Raw genomic sequence first — 14,528 nt, 5'->3', positions numbered from 1 at the left:
AGGGGGCGCTAGGCCGGCGAGTTGGACAAAGCGTGCGGAGGTTTGGGCCGCGCGCGTGGGTTGGGCCGACCGCGCGAGAGTTAGGCCGCAGAAGGGCGCGCTGGGCCGAGAGCACGAGCGAGCTGGGCCGAGCGCTGGAGCTAGGCCGAATCTACGAGTGAAACGGGTCGCGCGTTCCGGGCTGAACCCGAGGCGAGGCGAAACGAGTCGGATCATCTCGGCTGGACTGGGCAGAGCTGGTTGGGCCAAATCTGCTGGGCTGGACTTGCACAAACCAAAGAGATGGGCCGAGCTCGTGAGAAGGAAGACGTCGGAGAAGACAAGGATGGGCGGAGAGGAGGGTTCCGACGGCCGAGAATGGCGGTTCCCGCCGCTAGGTGTCGCAACGACGGCACGGGAAGGCACGGGAGACGGCGGCGAGCACCGCCTAGGCTATGCCGTGCTCGGGAGAGGCGTCACTTGGCTCGAATCGATTGGGATTGAGAGGAATTTCGGTTTTTTTTTGCGAGGTTTTCGAGTTTTCCAGCGAGGGATTTTCTGAGTTCAATCGTCGGAAATCAGGGGAATTGAGAGGGGGAAATAGAGGGGTTTTGCTCCGGGGAGTGTCGCGAGTCCGTTCCCGGGTAAAAATCAGAACGAGAGGGAGAGATTTCGAGGGTGAGCCGAGACCTCCGAGTCGAGTTTCGAGAGAGAGAGAGGGGGAACGGGAGGGGGAGATAGCGGCCGAGGGAACGTGCCGGGGAAGCGAGCGGTGGCGTGTCGGGCGAACGTGTCAGTGGTGGCAGGCGGTCGCGGTGGGTCGACAACCGCGGCGTGTCGAAGATGGTAGAGGGACGTCAGTGAAAGAAGAGGAGAAGAAGTGGGGGGAGAAGAGAAGAGAAGGAAAGAACGGCAGGGGCAAAAAGGAAGAGGAAGAAAAGAAGAGGGGGCGAAGTGGAAAGAAAGAAAAAGTAGGGGCGCAAATGAAACGGTCAAAAACTTTTGACCCGCGTCAGACCGGTCTGTTGCATATTTGATCGGCCTAACGCCGATATGATCGGTTTGAGCGCGAACTTTTTCTCTTTTTTTTTAAGAATTTGAATTTGATGCGCGTAAAAATTAAAATTATCGTTTTTTCAATTGGATATCAAAAAATGATTCGAGACTGCCATTGCGCTCAGAAAAATTCAGGGATCGATATTTTATAGAAAATTAGTTTTTGGCCTCGATAGTGACAAATGACGATTTTCTCTTCTTTTACTAGAGTTGACCAAAATGAGGTGCTGACAAGTCCTTTAATAATTGATTTAGATATTGTTTCATTGTGCTTGGTCTATAAGTTATCGTTGTCTAACCATTAATTTGGTCTTAATCCGAAAACTGCAATCCTGCAAAGCTATTTTTCAAAAAAAAAAGAAAAAAAAAGATCCATATATTGAATGGCCTTGAACATGAAGCATATAAAGCTTGTATGAATACTTTAATCAGTTTCACTTTTATTCAATAATTCCATCTATTTATGCCTTCACTATAGTATGCATTGAGCCGAGAATCCAGGACCTCCGAAATAAAAATGGGTTTCAAAATTCAAGTTCGAGGGTCCTAACACTAGGTCGTAACATCGAGGATTGGTGATATACACCACGAGGTCTTCCTTGGGCGTGCGTTGCATCGAACCATTATTTTGGATGTAAGCAAGATTCCTAATGTACGATGATTTTGTAAAGTACCCGTCACGAGGAAAATGGCCACTCCCCATTTGAGTCGTCGTGTGTTGCCAATCCCTTCCAAAATTATGAATTTCACCACCCCAGTGTACGCCAAGACCACCACCACGTAGACTGTTGAAAATCGAGCTAGGCCAGTAACCGATGTCCATATTATTCAGACGAAGCCACCAGTGTTGTGTAGACATATCCTAATGCATTAAAAAAAAGTAATGTCATTACGTTTGTGCTAGGTATACAAATTTATAATAGTGAAGTCCTATCGAGAAATTTTATATATTTTCTCAATGTTATATTTACATAATTAAACTGATGATGTGGTTTTGGGAGCAAATATAATCGTAAATTTGCCCTTATGGCAGTTTATTATAATTACATCCACAACGTAGACCCTAGATGAATGACGAAAGGAAGATAGCAACATTAATATAATAACAAATTATTTATCCAAAAAAATATATATAATAACAAATAAAAGCATATGTACCAACATGGATTAATTCAAGTGGTTCTGCGCTTATTCTCTTTAAACAAAGTCTTCGGATTTGAGTTTTGTAATGGAAAAAATTCATACTGGAAGAGTTTTAATTCTTAGTGGGTGAACCCAACTCGAACTCGATCATCGGAGCCTGATGGGCTTTCGGATACCAGTGTGCACACCGAAAAATATTAAAAGCATATTGTTAGAGGAAAGAACTTATGTTCACCTGTATAATTTGTACACCTATTTCAAACTGCTGCCCGTTGAAGGTGGATGTTGGTCGTACTTGAAAACCTATATAGATATGTAGACCAATTTATGTTAGAGTATATTTCACTAATCACCTTATATTTGTTTCGTTGTCATTTTCGTTCACGGTTTAGATAGATATAAATTTGAAACATGCAAAATATTTAAAAATTTGTATTTGTTTGCGACCATTACCAGGAGCAATGTGTTTGCTCGTTTGCACGAATCCTGAGCATCTAAGGTTGTAGCAGCCTGTTGATTTGTATCCATCACTCTGCAGTAAATCATTCATAAGGAAAAAAAAAAAGAAAAGAGTACCGAAGAATGTCGAAAGCGACCATTGAAGCGCAAGCCCTATAAAATGGATTGAGAAACTCACAGTCCAGTATGTAAAAAATGTCGTAGTCGGCCGAGAATCTAACCCTGCCTGAAACAAAAGGATAATGTTGAGTTTTTCTGAATTATCCGAGGAGGTTAAATAATAAGTAAGCAAGCATCGTTAATTTAATATCATTTTCATCACATATATTTCTTTGCTTACCGGGTACTAACTAAAATATTAAAGCGAAACAAACACAGAGTCAATCGGTTACTAATAATCATGGTTTCGATTTAATTTGACTTACAATCCACCCAGCCTCTACAGTGTTGGCGTTTCCTCTGAACCCGCGTAAATCCAAATCTGGGAGATGCTCGCTTCTCCGGTCTCTGCATGAGGATTCCACACATTGAGGAGCGCTTGGCCTCCATGGAAGGTTCTCCCGTTCTCTATCGTCTTCACTATTGCATACTGATTATATGAACATATATATTAATGACAAAGCAATAATGCACATCGATCGTTTAATTATATATATATATATATATATATATCACATATATCTAGAATTGATGATTTAGTTTATTGGTTTAATTTCCTTTTTCCATGGGTCGTGCGTTTATGTAAGTCAATCGAAGCAAGGAAGGTACATGCCTCATGTCCCTTATTGTAAGAAGCGAAAACAGGAAAGGATTTTTGTGGAGGCCGCTTTTCTCGTTAACAGGGAACGGTGGAACATAATCCTTCTTCTGAACAGCATTTTCCGATGTCATTCTGATAATAGGGACTGTTCCTTCGGGGCAATCCACGCCCCATTCTTCCAATTCGGCCGGCAGCCCTTGCAAATGACTTTCACCTTCTTCTGTGAAACTCGGTTTCATCTGTAAAATTTGATTGAATTGTTTTTAATTGCTATAGTAACTGCAGAAATTAGTTAACCTTTAATCCGAGTGAGAGAAAAATTTACACTATGATGACAGTCGAGGAAAAACGTGCGGAAAGAAGGAACCTACTTGTATGGTATGGTTCTTCAGTAGAGGATGGTCAAAAGCCGGTTGTTTGTAAATATCGACACAATCGACAACATCGCCGCCACCACTCTGAATAGCCACAAAAAAAAATAAAAATAAAATATATATATATATATATATGTACACACATAACTATATGCATATTTAATGATTCTCCTCATGCTATCTGAAATCTGTGATTTGAGATTTATGTCATGGGCAAAATATTTAGTTATGCCTCATTTTGAATAAGGATGGATGCTGAAAATTGAAAAGGAAACACAATACATGTACTGAAATAAGATATAACCTGAACAGATTTTACAGTTCCTCTGGGGGCCTGAGCAAACTCGACATCATTTGATTTATTGGACGATGCTAATTTTCTCCTTGCTTGGGCGGAATCGACTAGGACTGCAGTTATCAACAAGAATATCCCAACTATTCCTTCTCTTCTTCTTCGAGTCGCCATACGTATAGTAGAAATGAGAAGAGAAAGGAAAAAAAGGATCAATCACGAGTCTGGAACAGAACACATACATCAATTTGTATTCGTATATATACATATACATTATATTGCCAAGATATATATGTATTTGCATACATTCTATATATGTTAGAATCAATTTTAGTAGGTTGGTGTGGGTATGTGTCAATATGAACTTAACTCGACAGCCTAAATTAGGAAGGAACAAATTGAAACTTACCATTTAATCTTTTTCCACCGAGCTATGACCTTCCTTAATTTCTTAATGTATGTATTTTTGTATCTTAACTTTGTGCTTCGGTCAATTTTAGTGGGTTGGTGTGGGTACGTGTCTATATGAACTTATCTCGACAGCCCAAATTAGGAAGGAACAAATTGAAACTTACCATTTAATCTTTTTCCACCGAGCTATGACCTTCCTTAATTTCTTAATTGAAAGTTGAACGTATTTTGATTTTGGGAGGGAGAGGAGAAGAGGAAGAGAATGAGAGCGGCGTAGACAAAGTATAGTGGGGAAAGTGGAGGGTTATTAGGTAGTTAAAATTAGGGGTGGCAATTCGTGTCGTGTCGTGTTTATACGTGTCGTGTTTATACGGGTTCGTGTCATCAAAGTCATAACCCGTACACGATACGATTATTAAACGGGTCAAGTTTTGGAAACCCATACACGACACGTTTATATCCGCGTCAACCCGTTTAGACACGTTTAAACCCGTTTATCGAAACGTGTCATAATAGGTACACGTATGCACGACACGAGTATAAACGTTATCCGAACACGTTAACACAACTTGTTTATCCGATCAACTCAGTTACCCGGATACATTAACACGACATGTTTATCCGATTAACTCGTTTACCCAAACACGTTAACACGACATGTTTACAAGTTAACACGACATGTGTTGGATTGGGTGAAAGAAATGAAAGTAAATTAGGTTAGGGACTTAGGAAATTAGGATTACATAAGGATATTTTGGTAAATCCAAATACATAAACGGATTAACGGGTTACATAATTATAGTAACGCAATTAAACATGTCTAAATAAACAGGTTTAATCGTGTATAATCGGGTTACACGGGTTCAACCTGATAAGACACGCTTATTAACCTTGTTTAAACGGGTTGGACCCGTTTAGACCGATTATCAAAAATGTCCAACCCAAACCCGTTTAACTCCGTGTCGTGTTATCGTGTCGTGTGAAATATTGCCAGTCCTAGTTAAAATACACTAAATCGTACCTTAATTTTTAATAATTTAATGATTCATTATTTTCTAGTTTATATTTCAATGGGCATTTTAAATAACAAAATGTTACACCTACTTTGTTATCTATCCCTTTATCAACATAGCATAAATGAATATTGATATAGATTTTAATTTCCCGATTTTTTAAAACTTAATATAATAAAAAGGGAAAATTAACTTTCTCACCCCCCAAACTATGGAGTTGGGGCTCATTTGCCCCCTATATTATATATATATATATATATATATATTGATATATATCTTCAAAAAGACCCAAAATGCCCCTCCTTTGTGTTCTGTTTTCTTTAAATTAATATTGGGAAAATAAAAAAGTAGAGAAGGACCATTGGGTCTTTATCAAGGTATATATATATATATATACACACTGGGGCTCTATCCCGTGCATCGCACCGGGTTGATTTTCACCATATATCGGTTATCATATTAATTTAATTAATCACATTTAAAAAGATTAAATAATAAGTAAGCAAGCATCATTAATTTAATATCATTTTCATCACATATATTTATTTGCTTACCGGGTACTGACTAAAATATTAAAGCGAAACAAACACAGAGTCGATCGGTTACCGATTATTCATGGTTACGCTTTAATTTGACTTACTATCCACCCAGCCTCTACGGTGTTGATGTTTTCCACTGAGCCCGCGAAGATCCAAATCTGGGGGATGCTCATTTCTCTAGTCTCTGTGTGAGGATTTCACACATTGTGGACTGCTTGGCCTCCATGGAAGGTTCCCTCGTTATCTTTCGTCTTCACTACTGCATACGGATTACATGAACATGTATATTAATGACAAAACAATAATGCACATCGATAGTTTAATAATATATATATATATATATATATATAATTGATGATGTGGTTTATTGGCTTAATTTCCTTTTTCCATTGCTCCAATGTTTTATGTGAGTCAATCGAAGGAAGGAAGGTACATGCCTCATGTCCATTATTGTAAGAAGCGAAAACAGCAAAGGATTTGTTGGGAAGGCCGCTTTTCTCGTTAACAAGGAGCAATGGAGCATAATCCTCAACATCAACACCGTTTTCCGATGTCTTCCTGATAATAGGGACTGTTCCTTCGGGGCAGCCGTTGCAAATGACTTTCACCTTCTTCTAGGAAACTCGGTTTCATCTGTAAAATTTGATTGAATTTTCTTTTAATTGCTATAGTAACTGCAGAAATTAGTTAACCTTAAATCCTAGTGAGAGAAAAATTTACACTATGATGACAAGTCGAGGAAAAACGTGCAAAAAGAAGGAAACCTACTTGTATGGTATGGTTCTCCAGTAGAGGATGGTCGAAAGCCGGTTGTTTGTAAATATCGACACAATCGACAACATCGCCACAACCAGTCTGAATAGCCCATATATATATATATATATATATATATATATATATAACTATATATTCAATGATTCTCCTCATGGTAACTGAAATCTGTGATTTGAAATTCATGTCATGGGCAAAATATTTAGTTATGACTCGTTTAAAATAACGATGAATGCCGAAAATTGAAAAGGAAACGGCAATACATGTACTGAAATGAAATGTAACTTGAACATTTTTTACAGTTCCTTTGTGGGTCTTAGCAAACTCGACATTGTTTGATTTATTGGACAATGATAGTTTTCTCCTTGCTTGAGCCGAATCAACTAGGACTGCTGTTATCAACAAGAATATCCGAACTATACCTTCTCTTCTTCTTCGAGTCGCCATACGTATAGTATAAATGAGAAAAGAAAGGGAAAAAAGGATCAACCACGAATATACATCAACTTGTATTCGTATATATACATATGCATTACATGCCCAAGATATATATGTAGTTACATATATTCTATATATGTTAGAATCAATTTTAGTGGGTTGGTATGGGTATGTGTATAAATGAACTTAACTCGACAGCCCAAATTAGGAAGGAACAAATTGAAACTCACCATTTAATCTTTTTCCACCGAGCTATGACCTTCCTTAATTTCTTAATGTATGTATTTTTGTATCTTAACTTTGTTCTTCGATCAATTTTAATGGGTTGGTGTGGAGAGATTATTGGGTGATTCTACCTCTCACATGTCATGAGAAAGAACCAATTAAATTGTAATAAACTAAATAATAAGTTCTAATCACTCGATTAATTGTGGTAGGTCTTCTTAATTGAAGCAATCTTATTGGTTCCTCATCACCACATCATTATGAGTTAGGATCATTCAAAATTTTCTCGTTGGTGTGTGTATGTGTATTGAGCTTAACTCGACAGCCCAAATTAGGAAGGAACAAATTGAAATTTACCATCTAATCTTTTTCCACCGAGCTATGACCTTCCTTAATTTCTTTATGTATGTATGTATATATTTTAAGTTTGTGCTTGATAAAACTCAACACCCCATTTCGGCCCACCGACTTCAGAAGGGGGTAAAATCGTCATTCTGTCGCCCGTATGAGGGAAGTATTTTCGATTAATTGCTCGAGCATTCGCGACTTCTGGAATTAGGACATTTTCTCAATTTAATGCCACGTGCGTGAACGTCAAATTTCAAAATTTAGGACGAAAACTTTGGAAAATATTTTATGCATGATATTGATCCATAAATTTTTCTAGACGCAATGCCGGTCACAGATCATTTTTTGGACATCCAATTGCAAAAACGAGAGTTTTAATCTCCACGCGCGTTAAATTTAAATTTTCGAATTTTTTTTAAAAAAGAAAAGAGTCCGAAAATTCAAAATCCATCAGAACCGATCAGAGTCGGTCTGACCGACTAATTTTCAAAAAAAAAAAAAAAGGGTGGCAACGGTCAACTGACCGTTGTCTCTCCATCCTCCCCCTATTTTGTCCTCTTCTTCCTTCTTCTTTTTCCTTCCTTTGGCCCCCGACTCTCCCTTCTTCTTCTCTTCTCTCCTTCTTCTTTCCAAAAAACGAAAACCCTAATGAAAAAGAAAAGAAAACGAAAACCTAGCCGCCACCTTCTCCACGTCTCTTTCTTTCTTTTTCTTTTCTTTCAGCCGAATATAAAAGGAAAACCCTAGAAATATGCCCGGCTCTCTCGATCTCTCTCTCTCAGGACAAAAATTCTCCCAAGAATCCAAAAGGAAACCGTAACCCGTTTTGAAAGGAAACTCGCAGCTCATTATAGAAAACAAACGGCAACACATTCGGCAAGAAAACCCTAAGCTCGCCCGGATTGAATAAATAAGAAAGAAGGAAAAAATGCTCGGGGTCGGCTAGAGGAATCGGGAAGCTCCGAAAAAAAAACAGAGAGAAAAAACCCTCAGTTCCCCGGCGCTCTTCCCCGCAGCTCGACTCTTCTCGCCCACGGCTCCCCGGAACTCCCTCAGCTCAGACATCGAAGTCTGCTGCCTCCTCGTGCTCGAACTCGGGCCATAACTCCACGGGATCTGATCTCTTCGATTCCTTGTCGCGAGAGCCTTCCGCCGGGACCATCGCTCTTTTCTTTTCTATTTTCAAATTTTTTTTAACCGGATCTGCCGTACTTCCGAATCGCAGGGGCAACGCTCGTGAGCTGCCGGTATCGTTCGCGCAATCAACAGCACCGTTCGTGCACCTAGTAGCCCAGCCCGTGCTGGCCCAGCAATTCGACTTGCGGCAAGCATCCCAACCAGTCCAGTAGAGGTCCAATCCGGCCCAATCCGCCCTCCATTGGCCCAGTCCAGCTCACCGGCCCAGTTCGGCCCACTTCCCAGCAGCCCAACTTATTTGGCGAAATTTTTCTTTATTTACATATCTGCCCCTAATCTTCTCAAGCAAGGTAAATTCCAGGCTTAGTGGCATGTTTAGGGCTCCATTTTTGAATATTAATGTTTGCTTGGATGAATTTGACGTGAAATGAGCATTCTTGGGTTGCGTGGGTGATCGGATTTGTCCCGAACTCGATTTTACAAACTTTTTGTTTTGTCTCATTTCAGTCCTGAGGATGCATTTTATTTTTTTAGATCTGCCCCGAATTTAAAAAATATCTTCAGTCGAGTCCCGGCCATTTTTATTATTTTCCAATCAGTCCTTAAAATTTCCATAATTTTTCAATCATCCTAGGAAACTTTTCAAGTTGTTTCAGTTTAGTCCAGTGGCTATTTTCCGCCCTTTTCAGATCTGCCCCGAATTTTAAAAAACTTTTCAGTCAATTCCCAGTCATTTTTACCATTTTCCAATCAGTCCCTGAATTTTCAGAATTTCTAAACCTATTCCGGGAATTTTTCATGATATTTCAGTTCAGTCCCTGGGGCATTTTTCACTTTTCAGATCAGCCCAAACTTTTCAAATTCGTTTCAAAAAAAATCCTGGGACATTTTCAGTAATTTTTTCATAGTCCTGAATTTTTTCAAAATTTTCAAATCAGTCCCCTGAACTTTTCCGATTTTTCAAATCAGTCTTTGTTCTTTTAAAAATATTCAATTCAGTCTCTGGACATTTATAAAGATACCCAATCCTTTCCTATTTGAATTCCCGACCGACAAAGTGTGTGCCTCGTTTGAACATTTTGTTTTCTGTAATTATACGTATACAACATGATAATACGTACTTTTTACATGATTTTCCGCGTCCATGAATCGATGTCGTTTTATCGATTTCGTTAATATTATGTGTGTATGTTTGTATGTGTTTATCATGATCATGGCGGCACCGATTGTGTAAATGTGTATGTTTGTCGTGCTTGACGTGATAATGTGTTCTTGATTCGTGTTTAAACGCTTTATTTTCTCGTTTTAATCGAAACCTCACATGAATCGGATTAATCATGCAAGCTCGACCTAAAATTAATTTTTGAATCCAAAGGTGATCGGGAATTAGGATTCGTATCGGACGGTCCATCAATGATCGGCTCGATAGTCTGAAACCCAAATATTTAGAGTATTTGGCAAAACATTAATCAATTTAATCAATAATTCCACTAACGTGGTTCAATGTGACATGGATGTCTAGGAAGGACTTGCACGTCTTGACTCGAGGCTTAACCTGATTTCAGGAAACTCAGTTCGGGGCGTGAAAGTTCTTCTTAGATCACTTTCGGATAGATTAACCGATCCTTTGGCTTTTTAGGGTTATTGACAACCTTGGAAGGTCCAGGGGATCGGTTAGCGCCGGTCACAGGCCGAGGTGGCCCGCACCGCGTAGTCTCTCTTTTCCAAAAATAATTTTCACCTCAAAAGCAAAATCGTCTATTTGCAACTTAGCGACACCCTTATGGTTAGAATAATATAAACACTACGGTGTCAGGGTAGGGATAGGCTACCTTTCTAGGCGCAGCTTCATCTGCATAGCCCGCTCTATCCGACCGATGAGTTTTTATTATTCTAGCGTAGTCTCGAGTAGTTAGTTCGGGTGGATTGGCTCAAAATACAAATATCGGACTAATTGTGTACTTGGCTAAGTAAAAAATGAGCAATAGCGTGATAAGCACTAGGTTCTAGGATTTACGGGCGGAATCAATGTTCGGTAATAACTTGTAACAACCGTAGTGTCATAATATAGAACAATTCTAAAAGCAACCCACAAACACAAGACTTAACAACAGACGTCACGTACGTCAAGTCCTCGGAAAATAATGCCAAATGCGAAATACCTTCTCGAGACGATCCTTGATCGATACACACCTTGTACCCACTTTGTTTGTTTTAGGGTAGGATTTGCATGCCAAGATACCCTGGTTAATAATTGGTTAAATCACGTAAATTCGGCAATAACAAAATCCCATTGTTTGTTTATTTGTGCCCGCTTGTTACATTCTTACACTTGTTTGTTAAGCGAATCGAGCCCGATCATTTAGGATACGATCCATATGGGGTCCAACGCCCCAATCGTAGATCATGGGATCCAATCCCCTAACACTGGGAGCGCATCTTAATTTCAATTCTAGTCTTTTCAAACCACACGGTGAGTACGAGTGGAGTAATAACCGGACGCAAATCGATCGGGATTCGGTTGTTGTAATTTGTATTTTATTTATTTGAGATAACAATGTAAGGGTTTATGTTGTACATTTATTCATGTAAGAATCCCGGTCGGAGAGCGAACGGTCGGAGTGTTTTTCTTCGAATTTACGGTGTCAAAACGCGTAAGATGAGCGTAACTTAATTAAGCGGTAATTAAATTAAAATGGCAAGCCTAGACAAGCTAGAGTACCAATAGGGCGTGCGAGATATAGGCTTGCATGTAACAGAACCCCCGAATTCGGAATTTCGGGTTTCGCAGACCGCCTTAGCAATTAGGTGTACCCCGTACCCCTAGATCCGGGCGACTCACCGGCCCTCGACCCTCGGGTCGTAAACAGGTAGTGGCGACTCATTCTCACATGCGTTCGTCGCGCGTCTCTGGGAATGTGGACACTCCCAAGCCGCGTTGCATTTGAGGCGCGCGAACGCGTGCTCCGACGAGATTAAAATTCGAGTGCGCACAACAATAAACATAGCAGGTGACCTGCGTTATGTGCGAGATATTCAACATAGGATTGGTTTGAATACATCGGGTTTCGGCTCAACAATGCAATTCACCCAAAAAAAAAGTTTGATTTAAAAATTCCAAATGCTCTACAAGCAGTATCGTGTTAGTTACTTTTTATCCCTTAAGTGCATTTTTAAAATAAGAATTTATTTTATTACAAGATAAATATTGATTAATGCAAATTATTGGCCCATTCCCGTCTTACATGGTGTAATTTTCCTGTATTTATAGATATACTTATAAGATTCTAATTTATTATATATAACGTGACATTATAATGAATTGTAAAAAATTATAATTACAATTAGAATGGATTTTTACCTAAAATGACCCATGGTTTAACCATTTTGTCAAATCTATCCTATGTTTTTTTGTCAAATTTATCCCATGATTTACTTTTTGCATCAAATTTATCCCGACATTATCTTTTCCATCGACATCTAACGGCCGTACTGACGTGGCAAGTGGAGGGATAGTGGGCCACACTTACCACGTGGGCGCCACGTCAGCACGGCCGTTAGATGTCGACGGAAAAAATAATATCGAGATAGATTTGATGCAAAAAGTAAACCATTAGATAGATTTGACAAAAAACAAATATAGGATAGATTTGACAAAACGGTTAAATCATGGGCCATTTTAGGTAAATTTTCCTAATTAGAAAGGGTAATAATTATTTTCAATAGTTTTTGATGATGTTACATTTGACTCTTAATGGGGCTACGAGATATTAACAACATTTATACAAATTATGATTCAGTTATTATGATAATAAGTTTTTAAATAAAAAGGGAATTTTTTATTTATTTATGGAAAAAACCCCTTGAAAGTTGAACGTAATTTGATTTTGGGAGGGAGTGGAGAAGAGGAAGAGAATGAGAGCGGCGTAGACAAAGGAAAGTGGGGAAAGTGGAGGGTTATTGGGTAGTTAAAATACACTAAAATCGTCCCTTAATTTCTAATAATTTAATGATTCATTATTTTCTAGTTTATATTTCAATGGGCATTTTAAATAACAAAATGTTACACCTACTTTATTATCTATCCCTTTATCAACGTAGCATAAATGAATATTGATGTATAAATATATATGTATATATTAATTTAAACAAAATAGAAAACAAATGAGGGGCATATTGGGTCTTTTATCAAGGTACTTTTTGACTTCTGATTAGCTGGGGGAGTAACAATTTCATTCATGTTAATTTGGGTAGTGATATTTTACAACCGAAGGTTTGGGAAGTGACAGTAATTGAGGTGAGAGAGTTTGAGGAGTAAGAATGATATCTTCCCTTGTTTTTATGTTGGGCTTCCTCCGGATAGGGCTCTTTTATCTCTGGGCTTCAGTTTACTCTCTTTTTGAGCCCTTATCTGGGGAGCCCCCAGGACTTAGGAACAGTCCTATATAACATTTGAGTAATTGTCTGGGACACAAACTTCTCGGGCATGTTCACATCACTCTATTCGTGGACCCACCGTTAATTACGTGTCGACTTCATCTGAGGAAGGAGCCGATCATCACACTTGTTTGTTTTGGAATTCTTTTACCTCAGTGAATGGATTAAAGAAAGTGTTTTTGTTATCAAAATATTTAGATATAGCAGTTGGATGTTCTCTTTGCTCCGATTATCATGCTATCGACTTAATGTATGGTAATTATGTTGATAGGAAGGATGCCGCCTAAAGAAGGCCCACGGAATGGAAACGTGGCAGATACATGTATTATATGTGCCACATGAGGTACGGTATTGCCGTGCAATTAAGTGACTGCCGCGTATCTCTCCCTTGCTATTATGATTGATCTTTGATATGGAATAGAGAAAAGCGGAAAAGAAAATCTGGACAGTTTGATTCTTGAGAAGAGGATGCTTGAGGGCTGATTGATCGTATATGTTTAATTATACAGTTGATGAGGACCCCATATTCTTCATCTTGTTAAACAGTGAATAGAAGCATCTAATTATTAGCCGAATTTATGTTAAGAGTCCTTTAATAACTGATTTAGATATTGGTTCATTGAGCTTGGTCTATAAGTTACCGTTGTCTAACCATTAATTTGGTCTTAATCCGAAAACTGCAATCCTGCAAAGCTATTTTTTAAAAAAAAAAGAAAAAAAGATCCATATATTGAATGGCCTTGAACATGAAGCATATAAAGCTTGTATGAATACTTTAATCAGTTTCACTTTTATTCAATAATTCCATCTATTTATGCCTTCACTATATTATGCATTGAGCCGAGAATCCAGGACCTCCGAAATAAAAATGGGTTCCGAAATTCAAGTTCGAGGGTCCTAACACTAGGTCGTAACATCGAGGATTGGTGATATACGCCACGAGGTCTTCCTTGGGCGTGCGTTGCATCGAACCATTATTTTGGATGTAAGCAAGATTCCTAATGTACGATGATTTTGTAAAGTACCCGTCACGAGGAAAATGGCCACTCCCCATTTGAGTCGTCGTGTGTTGCCAAATCCTTTCATTATTATGAATTTCACCACCCCATTCTATGCCATGACCACCATCACGTAGACTGTTGAAAA

At 38.9% G+C, this 14,528-nt stretch overlaps 1 protein-coding gene across 1 annotated transcript; it reads right to left on the bottom strand.

Moving 5' to 3' along the window:
* Positions 1-1,506: 1,506 nt before the first annotated feature.
* On the bottom strand, positions 1,507-4,299 carry LOC116199494. Its single transcript, XM_031529858.1, has 9 exons — positions 4,076-4,299; positions 3,769-3,855; positions 3,406-3,636; positions 3,081-3,226; positions 2,960-2,972; positions 2,816-2,863; positions 2,632-2,710; positions 2,414-2,481; positions 1,507-1,897 (listed from the first exon to the last, which is right to left on the bottom strand). Exons 1-9 carry the CDS (start codon positions 4,235-4,237, stop codon positions 1,508-1,510), a joined length of 1,224 nt encoding a protein of 407 aa, XP_031385718.1. The 5' UTR covers positions 4,238-4,299; the 3' UTR covers position 1,507.
* Between the last annotated feature and the right edge of the window lie 10,229 nt (positions 4,300-14,528).

This window comes from Punica granatum, chromosome 3 (genome assembly GCF_007655135.1).
Source record: "Punica granatum isolate Tunisia-2019 chromosome 3, ASM765513v2, whole genome shotgun sequence".
Classification (NCBI taxonomy): domain Eukaryota; kingdom Viridiplantae; phylum Streptophyta; class Magnoliopsida; order Myrtales; family Lythraceae; genus Punica; species Punica granatum.
The sequence above is the reverse complement of the archived record's forward strand: the minus strand, read 5'-3'. Positions and strand labels throughout refer to the sequence as shown.